Genomic DNA, 25,669 nt, shown 5'->3' with positions numbered 1-25,669 from the left:
ACAATATGTGACATTTGTAAATCATGAACAATTTTTTTTTTAAAGTTTTTTTTATTTAATAAGGGTAGAATTGTCTGATATGTAAGTTTTTGGCTTAATGTTAAAAATCATGTGATCAAACAGCAGTGTTTGGTGTCATGTGTCCTATCTAATAATACTACCAAACCACAGTTCTGAACTGGTCATGAACCTTTTGAATACACTGACACATAAATCATACTACTTTTTGCATGCTGCCACACACTTTCAGCGTGTGGTCTTTTCAGCCATGGTGACAAAGTTTGTGTGCCATAACAGGCAGCTGAGGGGGAAATCCTTTTCAATGTTCCTCTGTCAACGCTTCCTTCAGTGTGCACAGGATGTACAGATTTTGTTTCATTTTTAATTATTTTTTTTTTTTTACCAATTTCTCATTTTATTAGTCTTTCTTTCACGCAATTGATTTTGTTGTTATTGTCACAAAAAACTATCAGGTATCTTTAACAAAAACCCAGTGTGTACAGAATGTAAAAATGTTATTAGTGCCTTAGCCTTTGCACTCACCCAATATGTCTACTATGAATAGCAATGGTAAAATGCTTTGCCTTTTGTCTGTCATCAACGGGCGTGATCTGGCTGTCTAAAGACCAGTGAGTCAGACCCACAAGGACAGGCCATGAGGAAGTTAACTGCTTCCTCTCTCTCACTACCAGACATGTTTTGAAGGAAGAAAGTTTGTGGTCAACAAAAAAAAAAACAAAAAAACCCAAGAAAAACGGAATTTTTTTAGAGATATTTCCATTTCACACCGCCTTAACAAACCACGAAGTGCATAATCTAATAGATGTTCTTGGTAATTTTTTAATTTTTCTTTGAGGTTTGAAGTTGAATTTCTTCCACACCTTAAAAGCAGTGAACTGAATGACTTAATGGAAAAAACAAAAGGTGCAGAAAAGGTATTTATGTTCTCCACTATGCAGTTGCCATCACACTTCACATCCTGTAGTTGTGCGCGTTCAAATTCAAAGTATCCTAAAGGGCGGTGGTGATTTAAAGGTGTGAAACCACAGCATAACTGTTGTTATAAGCTGTAAGTATACCAAATTTGAAGCTCGAATTTGAGCGTAGCAATAGCATTTTGTCTTAAAGTTAATTGATGCCTTCAGAAAACCTGCTCATTTAAAAGCACAGGTATGTAAAATCATTTTCCTTTTTTCTCTGTAATATATCAAAGCATAACCACATAATACAGTGAAACCAGTCTCTGATCTCTTACTCCAAAGCATGTTTGCGAACGCCACATTGCTTATGTTTGCCTGCGGGGATTCTTTACTTTATTTGTGTCGTCTCAGATCTGTGTGGTTCGTCATTTCTGAAAGTGAGCCTGTGCTAATAACATCAAAGCCAAGGTATCTTTGGAGTGAAAAGGGGAAGTTTGTCATTTAGCTATCACTCATTTATATAGTCTAGGGGGAAACTGATCAGAAGCAAGCGAATTACTATGAGCTTGAATTGAGGATTACTGGAGACAGGTGTGGTGCAGCAGTGGGCCGAGAGCCAGGCTCTTTACAAAAAAACAAAAAGGAAAATAAATTTTCCTTTTTGTTTTTGTATATCCCACACAAGCTGTGTGGGATATATGATTTTATGAAAATGCTGACGGTCATACTCCTATACCTGAAGCCACATCCTCCCATGAGTACTCACATGGGTACAACATGTGTATGAAACCTCCACTTTTTCCCCCTTCAAAAAGTCACACATGGCTCACCACCCACGTTTTAGACCACAAATGCCAATGAAATGATTTGTTTTATTTTGATGTAACGAGTGACACTGAGCACGTCTTTTGGCGTAATCAGTAGGTGTTTCGCAAGAGATTCTTTTAAAGACAAAACTTTTGAAAAAGTTGAGTTAAAGCGAGAAAAGTGTGAGACAGGCAAACGGTGCGAGAAAAAAACACAGAGAGAGAGAGAGAGAGAGAGAGAAACAGAGTGCTAGAACAGGATATTTTGTCACTATGGTTACTGGCAGGCGATACTGATCTTGATTAGTTTGTCTTGTTATTTTCACTCAGGTCAGTGTGACAGTACCGCGCTCAGGGCAGCTGTGATAACTTTCCGCCAAAAATTTTAACGTTGGTTGAATAAATGGGACTTCAAGTCTGATGAGCAGCACGTTCCATCTGTGAGGTAAGTTTCTCTCTTTGTTTTTTCCAAACTGTAACTTGTTTTCTAGTGTATCGGTGAACACCGTGTATCTTTTGATTTGGCGAAATCTATTTCAGGTGACTATATAGATTAATATACGTGGACTAAAGGTATGAAAACAGGGTGTAGATGAGTCAGAAATGTACTCCATGCAGATGTCTCACACCAATGCAAAAAAAAAAGAGAGAGAGAAATAAGAGTTTTCTTTAAATAAACATTTTTAAATGGTGCATGTTGATATCGTTACAATCTTCATCCTTTATTCTTTCATGTAATTGAATTTGGCAAATTCAGAAAAACAAAATACTCGCTCACTTGTGTAAACGTGACATTATCACAGCCGCATTATTAACTGTCTTAAGAAACACACTTTTATAAATTTGTGAATTCATACAACAGCTTTTTAAAACTATTAAAACACAACAGTGTGGTTGCAGGTTTGTCTAAAATGCCATTGATGGGCCAGGAAACATGTTTCTCCACTCCACCATGTGGTCAAGCAGATAGATATAATGATAAGGCAGTCTTATGCAATGTGTCACTCCAACTGCCTTGCATTCAAGGGTAGAGTACCTTGGGGAAGCTGACTTCCTCATACACAAGGCCAACTAGTAACACCGCTGTTTTTTATAAACTTTTTTTCTGCTGTTTATGTGACAGCGCTGCAGCTGCATTGAGAATAGCCGTTGAGCAGAGGCATTGTTCACTGACTTCCTTCATGGCACTTAAACCACATGCACTATGCCAGACACGTCCTGTGAGTCAAAAATTTAAATAAGGAATTGGAACAGTTTGGAAAAGAATGTGACTTGTACTATTTTCCCTGGTAGTCACTTGAGACAGAAATATAAAAAATATAAAACCAACTTCATGTATGCAAAGGAAAATATGCTCGAAAACATTAAAATCCTAATAAAGGCACTGCTATATTATAAAAGCAAACCACAATCATCTGTCAGAATAGAAAAGGAGAAGAGCTGCACATGCAGATTAAAAGCTAAATATGTTAACCTCACGCCGCAAACAAATAGCCAGTCGGGACATAGATGTACAACCTTTGGGGGCGTTCGTTTATCTTTTCATAATGCAGTCTGATGTCGGCTCAGGATTTTATGAATCATCTGGGTCGATCGGACTGTGATGTTTGAAAGCCAAGGCTTTGTATGTGTAGCTATTTACGTGTGCTTTGCAGTTCCAGTCTGTCACCAGTTCCTCTCAGATTTCAGGTGTATCTTTGTTTGCACAAAATTTTAATCCACAAGATGGCACTACAGAGCAAGAAATCTATTCGTACATTACAGCACTTTTTTTTCACAGTGTTCACTGTTTCACAACTCATTGTTAACTCTTGCTGCTGACAGATCAGGTTTTACTTGCATGAAGAACAAAATAGTCACTTTGCTTGTTTTCACTGCCCATAGCAACAATTTAAAAAAATTTATATAACTTTATAATTTGTTAGAGTTTAGAAAAACAACCTAAAAGATAATGTCAGCATTGTCATTTAAGTTAATTTTTGTAATGATACTGCCATTTGCGCAACAATTTTGTAGACTGAGGAAATTGAATTTGAGACATACTCCTTTTACTTCCCTTTCGAAACACGGTCATGGATCTGTAAACCTCTATGTGTTCTCACACCAACGTTAACAATAGTTTCATATCATCATAAAGAAAGTGTCAGCAGTTCAGTTTATTTTATTTTTTTTCATTTAATTTGTAACATACAAAAAAATAAGAAAAAAAACGCAAAGCAATGTGTTACTTTCTCTATTTAAACCAAGTTTGATTGTATTTTTTTTCTTTTTTGCAGATACTCAATAAAACTAAGATGGGTTCTGCCACCCCAACCACAACCTTCAACAGTACCTCTAACTGTACTACCCTGTATGCTCATCGGGAGTATGCCAAAATCCTCATGCCTCTTTTCTACAGTGTTGTGTTCTTCGTGGGGCTGTTTGGTAACTGCCTGGCCCTCCATGTAATCCGTCCCAATCTGAAGAAGATAAACTCCACTACATTGTACTCTCTCAACCTGGTCATGTCCGACATCCTCTTCACCCTCTCTCTGCCTTTGAGGATCATCTACTATGCTTTGGGTTTCCACTGGCCACTAGGAGAAGCTCTGTGCAAGATCTCAGGCCTTATCTTCTATATCAACACCTATGCGGGAGTCAACTTCATGACCTGTCTCAGTGTGGACCGCTTCATCGCCGTGGTCTTGCCTCTGCGTTTTGCCCGGCTCAGGAAAGTCAGTAACGTGCGCTACATTTGTGTTGGCGTGTGGCTGCTGGTCCTGGGTCAGACACTCCCACTGCTTAACATGAACATGTGCCACAATGAACCTGATGGCTACATCACCTGCATGGAATACCCCAACCTTGATAAAGTTCCACATATTGCCACTATACTGATTGGTGCTGTTGGCATGGGTTATGTTTTCCCTGTTATCACCATCCTGGTGTGTTATTCTGTCTTATGCTCCAAGCTTCACTTAACAGCCAAGAACAACCATTTAACGGAAAAGTCCGGCAGGAGCCGCAAGGCCATCGGAGTGATCTGCTGCGTGTCCGTGGTGTTTATCGTGTGCTTCAGCCCCTACCACATTGACCTCCTGCAGTACATGATCCGCAAGCTGGTGTCGGAACCCGACTGCAGTCAGCTCACAGCCTTTCAGGTGTCACTGCATATCACCGTGTGTCTGATGAACCTCAACTCATGCTTGGACCCGTTTATCTATTTCTTTGCCTGTAAAGGCTACAAAAGAAAACTCCTGAAAATCCTGAAGATGCACGTTAGCATGTCTTTCTCCAGCGCAGTGAGAGTGTCTCCTGAAGGTTCTTCCAAGGACTTCCTCGACGGTAACAAGATCCAACTAAACAGCTCAGTTACGGGAACAGTCACAGAACGAAGATCCCACTATCACGACTTATCTAAAGAATGAAGGGACAAAGAGCTGCACAGAATAAGAGGAACCTTTTAGTTTTGTTTCGTTTTTCTCAGGGTGACTTTTCTCAAAGATAGTGCCTCAAATAAAAAGGTCTTAACCTTAAAATGGACTTTTACATCATCACGAATGCCCAGCATCTGTAGACACTGGAAATGAATCGATTGTTTTCCACAAGTCAAAGCACTCGAAGGACATTTCTGGAAATGTCTGAGAATTCAGGGAGGAACCTGTTGCAGAGCTAACATGGAGAATGGGAGGAAACCACAGTACCAATAGAGCCACACAAGTCCAACTGCTGGAAGGCTCCAGCCTGGATTCAAACCAGCAAGCTCACTTCAGAGGGACTCACTTACAGTGATACTTCTATGAACTGAAACGTCAGGATGAATTAGATCTGACAGAAGTTTCATTCTCGTACAGAATCACGCTTCAAGTCTCTTTTATTCCCCCCAAGTTTCAGTTCAGCTTTCAGGTGTAATAGTTCAGGGAAATTGACAGAGATTATTACAACACTCTGCAAATCTTAAATGTTTGCAAAGCAACATATTTAATATTTTCCCGTTTGGATAATGATGCATTCTTATTCAGTGGCTTGAGGATAAGGTTGTTTTTTTTATCGTTTGTTTGTTCTTTGTTTAAAAAGACATTTGCAACAACTTTAATTGTTCTGGATCTGTTTCTATAGTTATTATTTTCTGTCTGCGCAAGAGTTAGAGACGCAGTGGTTTCAAGTGCTATATGTTCCACCAGCAGTTTGTTATGTTTCTTGTTGAATTTTATGGTCTATATTTTAGGTTTAATGTGTCAACAACACACGGCATTTATCACACATAAATAGGCCACAGGAACAGCCGTCGTAAAACTGTACGCCATGTGTAGTGATATATTTAAAAAAGGGGTACTAACATGACCCAAAACCGCTGAAAAACTGCAAAAACTGCATTTCACCCTGTGGTTTGCTGTGTGATGGACAGATAGCTGTTAAGCCAGTTATAAAACTGTTTAGCTTTGCGAGCGAACTCGTAGTACTCTACAAAAAATTTGGGGGCATTAAAAATCTTTAAATATGTAACCATTATACCGTACTTTTGGAAGGGTGCTAAAATTATTCTTCAGTATGATGATTTTAGAAATACAACTAGTGCAATAAAGCCTGAGATAGACCAGTCATCATACATGTGTGACTGGAATTACCTGAAGAAACGGAAAGCATTGCAAAACTTGAAATTCACAAAAAAAATAAAGTGTAGCAAAAACTGAAGATACTTAGAAAAACCTGAAATCCCTGCTGAGTACATTTAAAGCCCCATGATCTTTGCCAGTCTTTACATTTAATTGATTGTAACTTTGTAACACATTATATTATTTAATTTAGTTCAGTGTGTTACTTTTCTTATTGTCTTGGAGCAGCTCTAACACCATCATTTTCTTAGGGATTATAAAGTATCCCCCCTTTTTTTACTGCACCTTGTGTAACTATAATTAGTAAATGAAAAGTCTTCACAGCCTTGTTTTTGGAGCAATTTTCACTTTAATGCTTGACATGTTTATGCAGCACTGTAAATAATAAATGACTTGTAATAATTATTAATATTGTTTTGCATGTGACTGAGATTGTGTTTATATTGTAGTTATATCCGTTTCTTGTTGGATGCAAACAGTAGCTTTGTTTATAGTAACCCGAGTCACCACTATGAATCGTTCTTAGATTTAACACTTATTTCACTTTATCTCACAACACCATCACCTTCCCATTGAACTAGAAGGCCATGCAGGGATGTCAGGTCTGGTTATTAGAAACTCAGTCAACACAGATGTGCTTTTATCAGTGAAGCAGCAGAAGTTATGCACATATACATTTCAATATTTGAGATAAAAATTAGAAAGTATAACAGAATATTGCATGCATCCAACAATATTTTTTAAGGACATGGAGAATTGAGCACTAGTTTAACTAATTCTCTGGTTAAGTAAGCCAAATGCTTGGTCTGAGGTTCTTGTAAGCATGTAGCTGCGGTTTGAGAAAAAAGAACAGTTGATCTGTGGTGGAATGCAAACTCTCACCTCTTGCATAGCAGCCTGCACCCAACCGTACACCACCTTTCGGCACAAAGGTCAGAAAGCGTCTACTGTAAGTCGGCATCAAAAAGTCTGAAAAAACACAGGCGATGATTTATTTTTCCTGCCTTTGCATTTTGGAAAGGTGCAAACGTTTTGCTTTTAGTTTGAATGACACGTGTTGGGAGACTGTGACAGGACTGTTTGTCGGTTCAAGCTACTGAAAACAGTTAGGTCTTCAGTTCTAGAATTTGATCTTATAGTTGTTTACATATCTTGCTATCAGGTTGCACAATCCTGGCTAATTTGCTAAGATTGTGAAACACTTGCCCTTTTTTTTGCTGTTGTTTTTAGGACAGAACAGAAGTAACATTTCTGAAGGAGGCTTTGATAGGAGATTGCAAAGAAACGGAGCACAACGAGCAAAAAAGACTAACTAGTGAAAAGTTCAGCAGCATTTAACACTTATGTGCCAGCATAACATATGCCAAGGTGACAGCAAACCCACAGAGCAAAACACATGCCACCATTTACAAAGTACGGTGCTGTGAAGAACTTTGAACTGTGGAATGCAAGGGGTTTGTAGCACTTACTACAGAAATTGCATATATGAAAAAATGCTAAGATTGCCATTAAGTGAAGAAATCGGAGGTACTAAGAGTATCCAAAAACTGTGCCACTGATTTGCAAAAATTAGCAATTGTATGGAATCGCTATCAAGATATTTACAAGTATGTACATATTAAAAAACACAAAAACATCAGCAGAAAAACTTAAAGCACCGTAGTAGTTGTATTACAAAAACCTGGTACTCTTGTTACAGAGCTGCCAGCCCTCTGACACATTCACCACCCACATTTAGTGTCACACAAACATTTACACTTACACATTTTAATGTCAATCTGTCTCATTTCCTGTATCACTTGATTTCTCACAAATAATCAACAGATAAAAAAAACACAGTGTTAATGTATATATAAAAGGGGATGTTGACCCCCTAAACAATAGTTTTAAAAGGCACACTGCCATCATTTAATAAAATCACAACATAACCACATTAGAGAAAGCCTGGAAAGTTACGCTGAAGACAGATTTGCAGTTGTAGTCTCAGAGCTAGCACAAAGATGCTGCGCTGAGAACGTGGTTTATAGCCTCACCTGGATGTAATCTGATCCACAAATCTGTTTGCATCAGCTGTGCTGTTTGAAAGCCAAAGAGCAGCGATGTACAACGATAACAACCTGAACTCACTGTTTTGTCTCGTCTGAGTAGGCTGACATAAAAGTGCTCCAACAAGTAATTAACACAACTTTTCACAGCCACCTCTGTACAAACCTGATTTAATCTCTAAACTGCAGGAAGTTTGCTGGTGTGGTATTTGTGAGAAAAGGAGCAAAACAGTGAAGCTGTGGTAAAAATACTTGAAACTAGACAAAATACTTGGAATGTTATCTGATGACCTTTAGTCACCAGGCAGAAATTAATCAGCCATTTAAGTTAACCATCTACGTCACTGTCATACGTACATGCAAAACAACTTCTTTCTTTCTTGGATTTTACGCCGCTGGTTATACAAAACAAGATAGATCTATAAAATTCTGGAAAACATATCTTGTTTTGTTGCTCATTTTTTATAGGTCAAATTATGTTATCAGAAGTCTTTGCATTTACATAAGAGTTAAGTATGAGCCAGAATATATGCATATATTATTGACATATCTGCATTTTGACGCTGTTATCTTCGTACATTTAGTTCAGCAGGAACATGTCTCTTGATGATAGCGTGGTTTCTTTGTTTGCAATAAACACTGAATTTCACACATATAATTGCCAGCTGCTTCATCCTGCTTTGTTTCTGACAGTATGAACATCATGTCAGAATCATGGCCATACATGCAGTCAGATATTTTAAATATGGAGGTTTTTGAGATAAACCTTTATAATAATCCCCACTAATACATGGAAAATTGACAGGTAATGGATGGGTATTTAATTAAAGTTTAGCATGGTGCTGCATGGTGGTGGCCATACTCTAAGTGTGGATTTAAGTGTTTAAGTGTAATGATTCTCTTACTCTGTGTTAGCACTGTGGTAGACGCGCAACATGCTCATGGTGTGTCCTGCCTCTCACCCAGTGATGGCTAGGATAGGCTCCATGATGACTGATGTCAGCTAAGCATTAATAATTGCACGGTTTATGTTACTTTGTCACATGTTGTTGTGACATAAAATGATTAATTTATGAATTAGAAATTGATTTACGTGTGTGTGATAACAACAATATTCTAATGAAACTGGCACAAGTAACATTTTATAGACTCTTATGAATTTTTTTTATAATTCCAAGCATTACTTTTATATGACTCAAGCGTCATTACTGTTTAGTGAGTGTAAAAACGAGAAACACCAAAGGTCACCAAAGGGGAAACAGGGAGTACCACCCAGGCCTTTTAGCACACTGCAGTGGGTCTGAAAGGAGGGGCCTGATGATGAAAGTGTGCAAGTGGGAGCCAGAGTGCTTATTGGATAGGGTTGAGACAAACCATAATTCACTCTCACATAAAGTACATCATAAGGTAGACCTTTTTGGTATGAGCTATCACTGCTAACCACTACACCACAGCGCAGCTAACTAATGTGGTCAAAGAAAGAACCTTTTCACAGTGTTTGCGTACAAAAGCCTTCAACTCTGCGCCAACCTGAACAGATATTGAGTTTGCGAATCCTTAAATTTATAAAGCAGTTACTAAAAATAAAATATGATATACTGATATAATGCTGTCTTTAATGTTAAAATAATATATACGTAGTGAATCATCATAAGCCACAAGCTCGGTGTGTTGTAGTATTTCTTTTCAGCCTCTAGAGGGCAGTATAAAACAGCGTAAGAGAGATGGTGATTAACCAAATAAAATGTGCTTCTCAGAGGGGCCATATATCAATTCTAAATGTAGACGGAAGCTACAAAAGAGGATCTAATAATCTTTTTATTGAAATATTACTTTTATGCTTTTACAAAAAATGGCATAGTATAAAATAGATAGTTTAAAAAGAGCAATGGGGGAAGGAGAGAGGTAGTTGATGTCTGGATATCTGTATAGAGAAAGCATAAATGCACTCCTTGTTACTTATACATGTGAATAATTAAATATGTACTATAGAGTTGAATATTGACGCAACCACATGACAAGTATCAAAGAGAGGAAAACATCACACAGACTGTTGTCATAACAACATATTGCAATGAACACAAAGTACCATCTGGTGCGAGATTTTTTTAAGACACATCAAGAGGACAAGCCGATAGATAATTATTTCCCAGGAATAAGAATTAGACTGAATGAGCTGTGATCAAAATGCAGTGCTAAAAAAACCCAAAATCCACTGACAATAAGAAGAAGTTTAGCATCAAAGCTGACAAATCTGCACGACACAATTATGAATGTGCATCGGGGCGACATATAAAACCTTTTGTGGGAGTCGCAAAAAAAAAAAACCCTGTGGTGAGTGATGGAAACGCTCTATTTTAAGCCCTGCGAATCAACCAGCGAGGACGTGAACAGAAGAAGTTTTGTTCTCACAAAGTTCTTTGAGTCAAACGTCCCAATTGATAGTTTTTACCACCTTACACACACACACACACATTAATCAGACGCATTAATCTGTATTCAATCCGGGTCCACGCTGACCTTGAGCGTTTCACCTGAGCTATGCGCTTTGCATCCATTAAGCCGATGTGGTGTAAAACCATCTCCCAGCATCAGCGTGAAGTGTCTATTACCACCGTCTTATTTCCTGTTTATATGGCAACTGCCTCAACATCCTGTTTTTAATTACTTCTCTCCAGCAGCAGATGCTTCTCGCAGCAACCTGCTGTGGATTACTCCCCTGAGAACTAATGTGCTGTGACAGACCCCACTTTTCCAATCAATAACTCGCCCTAAATCTGCCATCTCTCTGCCTGCCAAACACACTCCCACTTCTAATGGCACATCATTTTCTTTAAGGGGGTGTAATTGCAGACTGTGGAAAGCTGTGGTCCTTTTCTGTTCCAACCACGCAGACAGTGTAAAGGAATCTAAAAAAGAGCAGAAACTATAACGCACAGGCGACACAGGAAGTGAAGGGGGCTTTACAGCCTCTTCTGTCTCGCCACCATTACAGTCAAATTCAAAGAGAAAGTATTCACTTCCCTGTTTTGGCCGTGAGAGCTTGGTATTCTGACATCTTCATGAGCTCCATTTGGCTTCATAAACCTGCTGCTGTGAGCTTGTCAAGATGTTTGTTTGATTTTTGTGGTAAGTGCAGCCTTTTATTGTCCAGGCAAAGCTACCTGATCTGTTTCACTTTTAAGCATTGAAGGCTGTAGTATTGGCAGACGTTTTTCCATGGCTTCTTTGTACAGTATGCGTCTTTTGGTGCTACTAAAAATCGATTTACATGATATGTTTGTTTAATTTACATCTTTCTTTCATCTAGATTATGTCTAGGTTGCTGTGGGATATCTAGATTGATAGATATTCTATAATTGTATTTACATACAATAAAAAAGTACGTAGAGTGGAGTACAGTAGAAAAGAAATGGGTAAATGTCAAACAGAAGTCACATGATTTCTTATCAAGGTACTAAATCACTTTCTCGGGGATACAAATCACACTTCCACATTTGACTCTAACCACAGATTGTAGTTAAATTGAACATTTGCTTTCATTTTTCTCTTTGTCTGTTTATTTGGGTGTTTTTTTAAATTTTCAGTTATAGAAAAGCTCTCTGTTTCGCATGGTACAGCTGCATCGCATTTTAAAAATATATATTCAAATTAACAGCTGCCGCTGCGACCTGTAAGATAAAAATGTCCATATTTAGAAGAAGCCACCATTTCAACTGAGTGTCACTTCTGTAAATCTAATTGTGTCGTTTTAATTCCCGTCTAGAGCAGAAGGTTTGATCGTGCTAAACGTTAGGAAAGACTCTTAGTTTTACAGATTTTCTAAGTTTTATGTTTTGGTCTTTCTTCTCAGATTTTACTCATGTGGATGGATGAGGAACAGATTCAAAACAATCCACATATGTAAGTTATATTTTGAGTTGTTTTGACAGATTATTTTGGTCATAACTGTCACTGTAAAAATACATCTTTAACTTTCTTGTAGCTGATTGAAATTATTCAGCTCCATGTAGCTGATGTACTTTTAGGGATCCACAAGTGGTAGCCAAAGTACGTCCTTTTCAGTACCAAAACCTTTTTGGATGTGTCATACGAATATTAAAAGCACGGCAGCTGCATCAGACATGACCGCATGTGATATATATAAACCAAAATGTTGAAACAAAGGTACTAATGACTGACAACTGAAACAACGCCATTGTCTTTCAGTATGACAGTGGATCTAAACTCCACCAACATGTCTGCAACTATGAGGCCAGAGCAGGGACCAATGGAGTACCGCATTTCAGGCCTGATTTTCTACTGCTTCATCTTCATCATTGGAGTCATGGTTAATTTCACAGCTTTATGGGTGTTTGCCCTAACCACAAAGAAGAGGAACTCAGTCACTATCTACATGATAAACGTGGCACTGGTAGACCTCACCTTCATCCTGCTGCTTCCTTTCAGAATGGTATACCACCACCAGGACTACTGGCCTTTTGGAGATCTTTTCTGTCGAATCATGGGAGCCTTCACCATTTTCTACCCTTGCATGGCTTTGTGGTTGTTTGCCCTCATTAGCACTGACCGCTACATGGCCATTGTCCAGCCAAAGCACGGCAAGGAGCTGAGGAATGTCCCGAAGGCTGTGGTGGGCAGTGTTGGGGTCTGGGTCATGACCATGGGCAGTTCTGTACCATTGCTCTTCTCCCAGCAGGACCCTGACCGGGCCTCTAACTTCACCACCTGCATCAAGATGCAAGACATCATCCACATGCGCCATGACAACCCCGTCAACTTTGTGCGACTTATCTTTTTCTTCCTCGTCCCCATCTGCATAATGATCGGCTGCTATGTCGTCATTGTGGACAATCTGATTCATGGACGCACCTCTAAACTCAAACCTAAAGTGAAGCAAAAGTCCATCCGGATTATCATCACGCTCATTATCCAAGTGCTGGTGTGTTTTGTGCCTTTTCATGTGTGTTTGGTGCTCCGTTTGCTGGGGAACGGCACCGACGGAGGGTATAGCACTTGGGCAGTCTTCACCACATTCCTCATGAACCTAAGCACAGTCTTGGATATTATCCTGTACTACATCGTCTCCAAGCAGTTCCAGGACAGGGTGATTAGCGTGATTCTGTACAGGAACTATCTGCGGAGCGTGAGACGAAAGAGCAGGCACACGCACACAGGCAGCATCAGATCAATGAGCAATATGACCAGCGCAATGATATGAAACAGCCACAGTCATTTCAAAATGGGACTGCAAAATGTACTGTGAGCACTTTTGCACAATGTAACACTGAATGCATCGCTGTGTACATGGTTCATTATCAAAGGAATCAAGAACTTGCAATTAATTTCCGAGGTGTAATTTACACTCACAGTATGGGAGTGCTGCTGTTGTGGCAAAAAACATCTGTGTTCAGAGCTGATTGACTCACCCATGAGACTTGAGATGGTTTTTTTTCTTTTTTTGTGCATCTTTGCTTTAGCAGACAAAGCACGAGTGGCTGTGTCTCAGGTGTGATGTGTGCAGGTGAAAATAAAGCTCACATTCATTTAAGACGTAGCACACAGTATCTCAATGTCTGCTTTGTTGTACGTGAACATTGAAACTCTTCTCAACATACTCGCAGCGTCACTGACAGCCTCCACGGGGGTGGGGCGGGGGGTGGGGGGGGGTGGGGCGGACTTACAGGAAACAATGGTGGGTTTTTAAGTATTGTCTCTTTGGTTTGCTGTCGTGCGGTGTTTTGAACTTTACCTCTGCAGCAACTCAGTTTCTGCAGAGGCGAAGTGAGCAAATGTTGCCTTTACTGCTGCATGATGTCATGCACACAGGGAGCAACGTTTTTTCAGCTGCATTTAGATTTAGATTTGCATAGAAAAAAGGGAAAGTCCAACCTGTGGTGCAGCACATACTTAGAACACGCCACAAGTTTGGTTAAAATTGTTGTAAGTTTATTGGCCAGATGATGGCAGCATGGCACAGCTACAGCAGATCCCAACAACCCACCAGAGCAGGCCAACACAGTGCTTTCTTGACTTTTGTCAAACAGACTGTGCAGGATTTTTGTTTTCTGTTTTAAAAGTCTTTTTCTTTGTTACATTACATTTATTACATCCAGCTTCACAAAAGCCAACACTTCAGTTTTTCTTCCCTGTGAAACAACCAGTGCGCCTCATTTACACAGAAGTCCTAGCAGCTTTCCGAAACAGGAATCAGACCAAAGCGTGTTTATGGTGCAATGTGAATTGTATTGATTGGATGTTAAATGATTCAGTCGCTTGGAGTGCATTTACAGTAACATGCTCGAGAGATGTCAGGGAGGCTATTCGGTAGATTTAAAGCCACCTTAAGCTTAAAAGAGAGAACCTTTTTTCTGCACGGAGATACTTCAGTGTCAGGTCTCTGCCGCAAAAGTAATTTATTCTCAGTTTCTTCTTCCTCAAATGACAGACAAGGAAATGAGTTAGAAGTGAATGTGTGACAGTTCTGTCTCTGCCAAGTGGCTGTAAGTGGAAGAAATGTGACGATTTTGATAGGTGTCCAGCCCAAACATCACTAAGAATTGATTTTGGTGTGGCCAGTTGTTAAAATAATTGAGTTATTGTTTCTGTCGCGACAACGCAATCTTAATTGGGTTAGACAGTAAGCCACTGTAGCTGGGTAACAGTGTGGTGGCGCTTTCAATTACACAGTAAGAGCACCCTGTGGTGCAATCACAGATAGCAAAGTTATTGCATAGCTGATCACTTGCAAACACAGGCTAAATATACCGCATTAAACTGTGAAAGTCTTTAAAATGTGCCTGATTCTGTTAATGTTCTGAAGATTGATTTTTCACAAGCAAACTCAGCTGTATTCATACTCAGAGTAGTAAAAGGATAAACTGTACTGATGGTCCACGTGGCATTCGGCTGATTGGTTAACAGCATTCAGATGAAGAAGAGGCCAATGTGTATGGCATGAAAGGGTTGGATTTACACTGTCCTAAATAAAAGAAGGCAGACATCAAAATTTCCATCTCGTGGAATTCTGGGAACTGCAGTTCATCATATGGTGATAGTTTTATTGGCTGGTGGACTACAAGTGGATTTATAAGGGAGAGGTCAAAGGTCAAATGAAACATCAGAGGGTTGTCTATGTGTCCCACCTGTTAGACATCAAAGACAAACCAGCCACAGTGCTCACAGCAACTGGCATTTAAAACAATTAAGTTTCCTGTCAAGTCCCTGTGATGAATTATCCGGAAGCTTTACCCGCTGTAATTCTAAATCTTCCCAACAAGTGCCTTTGTTGTAGAGAAATTAATGAAAACAAGATTGTCTTTCATAGGAGCTGATCTAACAGCGCAACAGCCAGCTGCTCTTCTTTGGGAATAAAAACAGTCAGCATTAAACACAGCTCGCACAAAATACTTTTTTTTCTTCTCCTTTCTCTTTTTTTTTCCACCACTCGTGTGGAAAACAAATCAGGCAGCAGGCGCAGTGGCCATCTGTTTTGTTATTTGATATGTGTGAATACATGTTGTAATGACTTTGTTTGTGAATCACTCTGCGCGGCAGAACACACGAGAGCTCTCGAAGTGCTGGAGTGTTCAAAGCTAATCATATAATTGGACACAATAGTCGATGACAAATGGAGACGCTTGGAGCCAGCCAGCTGGGGAAGTGAATATGTAATCATTGTAAAATCATATCATTTTTGCATATTTGAAGACAGCTTAATAGAGTTTGCGTGTCAGCACACTATCAAATGATGATCAGAGACAGTGTTGCTGCATTTGTTTTTCAGATTGTGCTTTTTTATATATTTATCTGTGCCGTGATTAAAAGTGTTTCTAAAGAGCTGGTTTCTGACGCTGCGTGTTCATGTGTGTTCCATTAAATCCTGAAAGTCAAAGCAGATCTGGGAGAAAATACTCCTCTGAATTAGGAGAAAAGAAGGGGTAGTTAGAGCTACAGTTGTACTGTAGCCTGGGGGGATGCATGGAAAGATTGTGCATTTAAAAGATTAACAAAATTCCAATATAACTAAAATATATTCACACCGAGACACCTGCACGCTATCTGCTATAAAGGAAAACGTGAGAAATGGACAAACTGCTGACTGGAAGTATTGCTCAATTGTTGTAATGCCCTTTTTCTGCAACTCCATGTACTAGTAGTAAAAATGAAAGCCACTAAACCAACCTAAATGCTTTGGTTTAGTTTGCTATTTTTAACTGTGACAAATAATGTAAAATAAAATGCTGACTGAATTCAAATTAATGCTGAAACGAAGGTGCGGAGTGGATTTTGTAACAGTTTTGTTTGAAGCAATGTTTTCCACAGTTTTACTATATACCATCAGTCTTCATATTGTTCCCATTAGAGAGCACAAGGACATGAAAGAGGACCTATAATGTTATATAGATACTGTACACATCCAGCCTCAGCTGGGCCTCCTCATCTACTGTATGGCATTAGCAGCCAGCAGCTGCCTGCATTTACATCGTTTAGCGTTTCTCTCAGGGCACTTTAATACGCTGAACCTCTCCCCTGGTAAACTTTACAATAGGATGTTGAAGGATACTTCTGGACTGCCATAGGAAATGAGAGGCACATGTGCGTGGATGTAGCGGTTCAACGGCGGATTCCCCCCTGCGATGCTGAGCTTAAGGGCTGCACAATGAGACTAATGGATTCCTTTTGTGGACAAAACTAGGTTAAGCACATGAGCTATTGTTTTTATCTGTATTTGGACGTGCAATCATATCTTATGAAGAGCAGGAACTGTGTGAGGTATGCACATTAGCAAGGATAGCCTCTCAGAGGTAATCTTTTCCTCTGGCAACTGCAGTCTACTTCTGCATTGTCTTTCGTCTCCATTAAAAGGAGATAATCTAGTGCAAGAGTTTCAAATGCTGCTAAACTGCCTCCAATTGACCCTGTATTTAGCACAAGAAGGAGAGGAAATGTATGGCCTTGATTACAGCTGTGTGTCTATTTTAGCAGACTGTTCTATTGCTGATTCACACACACGGCCAGCCACCATTAAGAACTATAAATAATGTAAGGCCCTCATCTGTGTGTGTGTGTGTGTATTTTCCAACTCCCAGCTCAGCTAAGTGGTTGAATGGAAACCTTGGCCTCCTCCTTGTCAGGTTCTCCATAGATCTATATAAGATTTGTTCAAAGTCATTGTAAAGAATAACATTCGCAACACTGTTCTGCTCCATGCACGTGGCAAAGTTTTTTAATTCTATTAGGTGAAGTGGAATAGGAGCTCCAGTGGGGACCGTGTCAGGTTGTGTTAATATTTAATCCGGTCTCACTTCGGGTTCCGCATGATCCACGGTATTGTCAAAGAAGAATGAGAAAGCAACATTACAAGGCGGATAAAAAGACATGGATAAAGACACTGTAGCTCCAGGACACGGCCTCACTCAGGATGTAGTGTTGTGAAATTCTTGTTGAAGACACTATTATGAGATGCCACTTGCATCTCTCCTCTCTGCAGAGCTCCTTGCCCATAGTGCAGGGCTCTCTGAACAGAAAGCAATATTATGGCAGCTAATGCTAATGCACTTATTTCAGCTGATGTGCATCTAAAGAGAGCTGACTGACAAATTGAATGTACAAGCAGGTAAAGAGGAAGAGAAGAATAAATGTGCATAAAAGTAGGATGCAGCATTAGTCTATAGTGTGTGTGTGTGTGTGTGTGTAGGAAAGAGGGAGAAACAGAGGGAGGGATGAAGGAATGGAATGAAGAGTGAGGGAGGCCTTTCACTTCCTCTGTGTGCACATCACGTCTCCTCTCCCTGAGCTCAATTACAGGATTGATACTCAGAGAGGAAACTTCATCATGTCGTACAGATGTCTTCACTGGGAAAAAGAGGGAGACGATGCATGTTGTCATTTAACGTGACATGGCCTGCGCTCATTGAAAACAAACAAAATGAGAAACAGTCGGACTATAGATTTCATTAAAGGCTAATAATAAATATGGAGCACTGGTGTAGAGAGGGAGCCCGCGGAAGGAAGACTGGAGGCTACTTACTGACGGAAGAAGGAACTGGAGGTTGGCATGCCTGTTGGATAGAGAATTTAACAATTCTGCTGAGTGAATTAATCGAAAACAATAACTTGTAAACAATAATACTCTTTCAGCGAGCCATTCCGCTCCATCATAGTAAACATTTTTTATAACCCAGACAGCTCTATAAAGTGCTTTAGGCATCATTGGGCACAACCATCATTAGTCAGTGCCTGTGTGTAAATCTGAATAAAGCCACTGCGCTGGTGATGCAGCGCAGACACAAGCCCATATCTATTTTACACTGTTTCATTTCAAACGTGACACAAGCAGAGAACACACTCCACAACAATGGCCATGTTTTGCTTTAATTTGATTAGGTTTTGTCTCAGCAAATGCCAAGTCCTGTTTTGCCTCAAGAACATATCTCTTAATCACGTTCCATCCAGGCTGTGTCTTTCATCTAAATCTCACAGCCGTGGCTCACACCCAACTTTATTTCGCTGAAAGGTAGGGGGAAAAAAAAGCACATACACACACACACACACACACACACACACACACACACACACACACACATATATACACAAACGTACCAGCAGGCACACGCACACATCCAACAAGGGGGAATACAATGACAAAAGCCTAGCTCTCATCTCTGTCATATAAAGTGATGTTTTGTGTTTAGCTGTGTGCAATAGAGGTGTGTGCGTGTGTCTGTGTGTGTGCTTGCCTCTGTGTGTGTGTGTGCATGTGTGTCTGTCTGCAGGGCTCAGATCCATGTTGTTTGGTTTGCTTCTCCATTAAGAGAGCTGTAAAGGAGAGGGAACAGATGGCTGCTGGCCCGCTCTGTCCTGCATCCTCTCACAACTGCCACACTTCCTGTGCGTCCATTAATCTTCTCTCACTAGTCCTGCAGCACAACTTTATTAAAACAACTCAGGAGAGAGCGAACAACAAGCCCGCACAGCTGTCAGGAGCAAAAGACAGAACCATTCGTCCACAGAAGAACGGCCTCGGATTTCGAGACGCATCTGTAAAACAGCTCAAGTAGAATCTGGTTCGCTTTGAAGCAGGCTCTGCAAAGCGAGCGCTGCTGTAGAGGCACAATAAATGCTCATTAGAACGCAGCTGGAACTGCTGTTGTTGCAGAGTTCATTGGCATAGTTTGTCAAACTTAAACATGTACGGCTCTAGCTCCCTGTCTGGAACAGACTACTGTTTTACTCCACTCTAGAAGCTTGTGGGAAATGTGGTGTACTGGGCACATTTTGGCCTGAGCTAAAGCTTTTCGAACACTAATAGAATGTCTGTTGAACATTACAGTAAATTATACATCCGAACTTCTTAATGTGATCGTGCGTGCTAATTTGGAACAAAAATGTGAGTCGTTTTTACAGTAACCTCTCCACATAAATGTGTAAATTCTATAATCACACAAGGACTAAATTTGTTGTCTTCCCTGATTGTTTTCTTGGAAGGAAACAAATGTGCAAATTTGCATGTTTGGCTCTGTCATGACAAATTCTAACAACGTAGCTCTATTTGGCCCTATGCTCTGTGTCCATAACAGTCAGTGGGTAAATTGAAAAATCAATTCCAATTTAAATTATTGGAATAAAGGACTCCAGGAGCTGAGGATATAAAAAAAAGAAAGAAAAAAAAACGTTCTTCTTCTAGATCCCCTTTAATTGGAAAGTCATTTCTTCAGGGTATTCTAATGGTTCTGAGGGAAGATTGCAAAATAAAGTTGATGAGCTGGGGGGAGGTTAATAGTGTGTGCTTGTGTTTGTGTGTGTTCTACTGACCCTGTGTGTTTTCTTTGCTCTGCCAGCCAACGTTCAGTCTTCCCCTCCCTTATGACAGAGGCATCAAATGAAGACTAATCCAGTGGGCTCACACACACTCAGACACACACTCCCTTATGCCTGTGGTCACTCGTCTCATCCATCTGTTATCTGGGGGAGTGTCGGTGGCTCTTGGGTCAAACTAAATTAACCATCCCTCGCTCACAATTGTAAAAATGTAATTGACTTAATATAACCAACCCTGGTGATTTGGATACTGTGTCTGTGAGTAATTTTGCAAGAGCCTGCAGATGCCACTTCAGATATGAATCACTATTGTATTGATATTTCAGGAAAAACAATGGCCGCTTAAAAAATGTAACTGTTACAGGGCCAAAAACTGGTTATTCCACAGTAACAAATGATACCGGTTCAATGTCCTGAAAACACAGGTAAAAAAGTCAGACAAGATAAGACGTGAACCATTTACATCACTTTCCGAATTTCTAATTTATTCATAAACTTGAAATGGATCTACAAAAATTCCCTTGTGCAAATATATCTTCTTATTACTAAGCCCATTGTTTGCTTTACTTGCTCTATGTCAGTGACAGATGTTACTCATGTTAAGTTTTAGTCTGCATAAATAAACCAAATCATCAATGATATGAATGCAGGAGCATGAAAACTAATAGGTATTAAGGCTTCAGCCACACCAAACAATTCAGTGAGTTAGAAATTGTTTCTCTCACTTAAATACATAAATCTCCAACTGGAGCTACTTTGGTAACCTACTACTTTTCTCATCTGAGAATAATAACCACATCAAAAAGGGAATGTTGATAAATTTAGAATACCAATTTAGAATCACGCTTTAACCCTTAACTCAGTGTATTTACAGAATTAAACCCTTTTAAACATTTATATTAGCATTTTAGCAACAGAAACATCAACATATGATACACGTTTCAAGTTTTCAGGGCCCCAGTATTGAAACTAAATATTAAGTTTTATGACACTTAGAAAAAAAACATTGTTCGTGACACAGTTCCCGCCTTTTTTCCTTACGATGCCACAGGAACAAACTAAAGTAAAATGAATGACTGTGTCCATCATACGCTACTGTGGTGGTGGTGCTAAAAGGCTTGCAGAGGCCGATTTTTGTGTAGTTCCACAGAGTACTAATCTGAAACACAAGTGAAAAAGTCAAACAACAGAAGACATGAACCACTTGCGTCAATTCCCATATTTCCTCTGAGGGCAGGACGGGGTCCCTCACCTTAGGACGCCTAGGAGCAACACCTCAGAGTACACTGATTCCACTCGGTTGGGTCCACTCTCCATTTACATCATTAATTAGAAAAAAAATAACCTTCTGTTGTCGCCACAGGTGTAATTAATTACTTTGGCAATTTCCTTCAATACCAAAATATTTTCTTTATCATGGCATACAAAAGTTAAATAAATGCTTAAAATATAAACTATCAAACCATTTAATGTGTGCCACATATTCAATCATTTATTCATGTTTACTGAGGTAATATAAGACAATGAATATTAGGTTTATATACTGAATAGATTTAAATCTTCACATTTCTCTGTATGAGTAACAATAATGATCCTTGTGGCAGAAATCAAATTTCCTATTGACTATGGATCATGTGACAGCTGGTACTCCTACTGGCTTTAACTAAAGAACCCACCTCTGTCCATCTCTTTCAAAGACTGAGGATCCCCACAGTTCTAATGATCTAGCTTCTTTAATTCATGGTCAAGTTGTTCTAGCATTTAAATTTAATATTTTTTTAATGTGTGATTCTCAAAGCTCCATCCATCCATCCTTCCATCCAATGTAACTCATTCACATTCACACCTACATCCAAATGTATAATGGCCAGTTAACCTAAGAAGCCTGAGTACTTGCTAACAGCTCACAAAGACATGGGGAGAACATGCAAACTCCACAAAGAAAGGCAGAAGCCTGTATTTAAACCCAGGACTTTGAAGCGACAGTATTAACCATCACATCACTGTACCACCCCCAAAACAGAGGTAATACTGGACTTTGCATCATTGTGCCCCATGATATAAACTTAAAAGAGTGCTAATGATGCTAATGTTGATGCTAATTAGTGCTACGTAACATAACTATAATTTTACTTACCAAAAAATGACTTCTTGGACAGACTGTTTGCACTTTTTTTGATAATAATACATCTTATTTGGCAGAAAATTATATTATGAAAGGCACCAACACCACAAACACAGTCAGGAAGTTTAATTCAGTTACTTGAACTAGCCAAAGTGAAACCCAGTCAGCATCTACCTGTAGTGTAGTGCATCCACAAATTAATAAAACTGAAATGGGGAAATAAAAACCCATAGCTATCATAAACAGATAAATCAGTTAGTTATAGAAACCGAGGCTAGGCCTGTGCTAGATCATACTATCCAAGATAACAGTGATATAAATATTAAAATGATATAAAAATGTCATATCATGATATCATTGCTATAGCAATGCCATGTTTTTACGTTCCCATGTCTACACAACAAGACAACAATGAGCCCAGGCATGTCTGACAGTGAGTAAGGATTAACTACCTAAACAGGGAGCCACTTCAACAAACTCCAACAAAGCAGTGTTTTGCAGAATATACAAGTAAACTCTTCCTGATAAATAAGGAAAACGTTAACTTGTTGAGGCAAAAACAAACCATTGAGTACAACCTGGCTAAGAAGGAGATACTAGCGGCTGGTGATGTGCAACCCAAGTAAGTAAGTAAACTCAGCATCACCCCAGCATTGCTAGTTGCATTCGCTAGCTGCACTCCATGTAACAGGATGAGCTGACGGTAGATGGGAATTACTGACGTGGTCATATGGTGGAAAACATGGCTTTAGGCAGGTGGTTTAAAAGCGCTATATCTTTAAGATTCACTATATGACAATACTGATTTGTTAGTAGGTTAAGTTGCTTTAGTTATTGTTAAACTAAAGTATTAAGCAGTTGTTTATGTACTACTCAAAGAAAAATTAAAGGAACACTTTTTAATTACAAAATAGCATCAAGAGGGCATTGTCTCCATGCATACAAGCACGTGGAGCCCATCCAAACTGCTAAGTACCATTCTGAGTTGCTGCAATAAAATTTCGGCAAAATGGACTAACCTGCTGCATTATTTTTTCACTTTTCTGGAGTCTCTTTGAATTCAGCCCTCTGTAGGTTAATAATTTTCATTTGCACTAATCAATGCAGCATCCTTTTGTTCCTAACACATTAGCCAGTCAATATAAGGATAGCTATCCAACACGATTGTTGTGATCTGGTGTGTTTTCAAAATGTTCCTTTAATCTTTTTAAGGAGTGTACCTATATTAAAATTTCAAGAACACTAACTAGGCTATGCTGTCTCACAGCTATTGCATTATAATGCTGTGCTTGTGTCAATAGATTCTCGCTTTGAATTAGGTCTACTGTCATCAATGACAGTAGCTCATTGAAAAAGAAGGATGGATAAGGCCCTTCATTTACTTATACTTATAACTGGTGCTGCTTGCAAGCTGCAAACATCAATATACTACATCATTATGAATATCATCATCATCATCATAGATTTTTTGGAAATATTGTGATATAATTTTGAGACCGCTCCTATATCTGGTTGTAAACACAAACTCTAAAGTCAGTCATGTTAACATTAGTGTCTGTGGAAACTGACTGAACCAGCCTCAAGTGGCCATTCCAGAAAATGTAGTTTATGGCAGTTTTGCACTGACTTAATTTTTCAGCCCAGGAGTTTTAATATGGTGCACACTGTCTGTAACTGCCTGTATCCAGTTAAGTTGAATGCCATAAGAAATTTAAGCTAGTGATGTATTATGACTTCCTTTAAAAGAAAAAAAAGTAACTGCAGTCATTAAATGTTGGACTTGGATATCTGTTCCTGTGTTTAGAACATCAGAGTGTTTTTCATCATACATACACACGTTTAATCAAAAACCCTTATTCAGTGCAAAATAAGTCTTAAATTGGCCCTCCACAATCCTTTAGTAAAAAATAAAATAAAAAAAATACTCCATACAATCTTGTGCACATCACCCTTTTTTACCAACCTGGTCTGAGACCTTTCTCCATCGCCTCACTGACATTAAGGTGGTGCTGTGTAGAGACATTTCCATTCAACAAACTTGTTGACATAGTTATCAGACATCAAAGAGCCTTGTGTCATTTTGAAAAGGCCTTATGAGAGTAATGGAGATGTTAAAGGCCGCGTTGGCCCCAAATATCACAAAAGGATGAGAGGATATGAGCACGCTTTGACTGAAGACTCAAAGGAAGGCATGATAGAAACATAGTTAAAAAAAAAATTCTGAAATGCATTCGCTAGAGAGAGGGGGGGAAGAGCTCGGCTTCATTTCCGCCTAAGAAGCGCAGAGTTAAAAGGTGGCCCCTGTACAAATGAAACTCAATTTCACGCCACATTATCCCTCCCTGTTCTCTTTCCTGGCTTTCATTTTCATTAAGACCAGAGACAATCATAAATTAATAATTACTGCCGAATGTCTAAGCACAGGCCGCCGTCCTATAGCCCTCCTCTCGCTTCTGTCGTCTTCCATGTTCATGCTTGCAAAATGTTAATTTAGGTAATGTGGCCTGGCCCTTGTCAGATAAAACTGTTTTGTAGTTTCACTAATGCATAATGGTCTATCTGATTAGGTGACATTAGTCCCATCTTTCAGATGATCAGCCTGCACCTTCCTAATGCCTCTCCACAGACTCCAGGTCACCACTGAGTTATCAAGAGACATGCAATATTACTGCCTTCACTAAATGGTCATCGCCTGGCTGGGATGATGAGCGAGGAATTAGCTGGGGTTAACAATGCAGTTGACACGACGTCGAAGCATAAATAAAGCTTCATTTCTCACTTGTGTAACTTTTCATCCTTTAAGTGCAAAAAAATCTGTCGCCGATCTTAAGCTGATCATGCAAGCACAAAACATCAACCAAGTACGCATTGTGACACTGGATGAACCAAAAGGATCATGCAGAATAATCATGTGTTCATGATGTCTTCATGAGCGCATCGACACATCGAGCCAAGTAAGTAAAACACACAGCTCACAAGGCTTTCAGTGCTTTGAATATGCAATCAGCAGTGTGCTTTCCGCACTACGTTGAAGCAAAAAAAAAAGGCAACAACACATCTATAATGCACATTTGGTATTTAAAGTCTTTGTGCCTCATGGTCATATTTGTACTGAATTGAATTTATAACAAAATGTGCAGTGATATGAAACATGTAGCTGCAGGGCCTTTTCTCTCACATGCAAGTGCAGGAAAATGCATCAGATAGAGAAATAAACAGAATATCTGAGTAATAGCTGAGAACAGCCCACATCTCAGAAGCTCACTGGAGGTGAGCAGAGTGAATCTTTCACTGCAGCGCAAAGAACGAACCTTGGAGTCATTTGATGGATCAAGTGGACGTTATGCCAGTTTCT

General features: G+C 39.4%; 2 protein-coding genes across 4 annotated transcripts; both read left to right on the top strand.

Annotated features, from left to right (window-relative positions):
- Window positions 1–1,037: 1,037 nt before the first annotated feature.
- gpr183a (G protein-coupled receptor 183a) lies at window positions 1,038–6,726 on the top strand. Of its 2 annotated transcripts, XM_031734650.2 has the most exons (3): window positions 1,038–1,170; window positions 2,057–2,171; window positions 4,003–6,726. In XM_031734650.2, exon 3 carries the CDS (start codon window positions 4,021–4,023, stop codon window positions 5,131–5,133), a length of 1,113 nt encoding a protein of 370 aa, XP_031590510.2. In that variant the 5' UTR covers window positions 1,038–1,170; window positions 2,057–2,171; window positions 4,003–4,020; the 3' UTR covers window positions 5,134–6,726. The 2 variants fall into 2 exon arrangements, with proteins under 2 accessions (XP_031590510.2, XP_031590509.2); XM_031734649.2 differs by lacking the exon at window positions 1,038–1,170 and having other exon boundaries at window positions 1,830–2,171.
- A 4,530-nt stretch (window positions 6,727–11,256) lies between these two features.
- Window positions 11,257–13,926, top strand: gpr18 (G protein-coupled receptor 18). 2 transcript variants are annotated; one of them, XM_031734647.2, is made up of 3 exons: window positions 11,258–11,495; window positions 12,220–12,269; window positions 12,576–13,926. In XM_031734647.2, exons 2-3 carry the CDS (start codon window positions 12,229–12,231, stop codon window positions 13,585–13,587), a joined length of 1,053 nt encoding a protein of 350 aa, XP_031590507.1. In that variant the 5' UTR covers window positions 11,258–11,495; window positions 12,220–12,228; the 3' UTR covers window positions 13,588–13,926. The 2 variants fall into 2 exon arrangements, with proteins under 2 accessions (XP_031590508.1, XP_031590507.1); XM_031734648.2 differs by lacking the exon at window positions 12,220–12,269 and having other exon boundaries at window positions 11,257–11,495.
- Window positions 13,927–25,669: the final 11,743 nt, after the last annotated feature.

Source organism: Oreochromis aureus, linkage group 16 (assembly GCF_013358895.1).
Source record: "Oreochromis aureus strain Israel breed Guangdong linkage group 16, ZZ_aureus, whole genome shotgun sequence".
NCBI classification, from domain to species: Eukaryota; Metazoa; Chordata; class Actinopteri; order Cichliformes; family Cichlidae; genus Oreochromis; species Oreochromis aureus.
The sequence above is the reverse complement of the archived record's forward strand: the minus strand, read 5'-3'. Positions and strand labels throughout refer to the sequence as shown.

What these genes read in the sequence shown, in the direction of transcription:
- gpr183a (XM_031734650.2), top strand. Translation starts at nt 4,021, where the DNA reads ATGGGTTCTGCCACCCCAACCACAACCTTCAACAGTACCTCTAACTGT.
- gpr18 (XM_031734647.2), top strand. Translation starts at nt 12,229, where the DNA reads ATGTGGATGGATGAGGAACAGATTCAAAACAATCCACATAT. An exon ending in ATTCAAAACAATCCACATAT is followed by an intron (nt 12,270 to 12,575) that starts GTAAGTTATATT and finishes ATTGTCTTTCAG; the next exon opens with TATGACAGTGGATCTAAACT.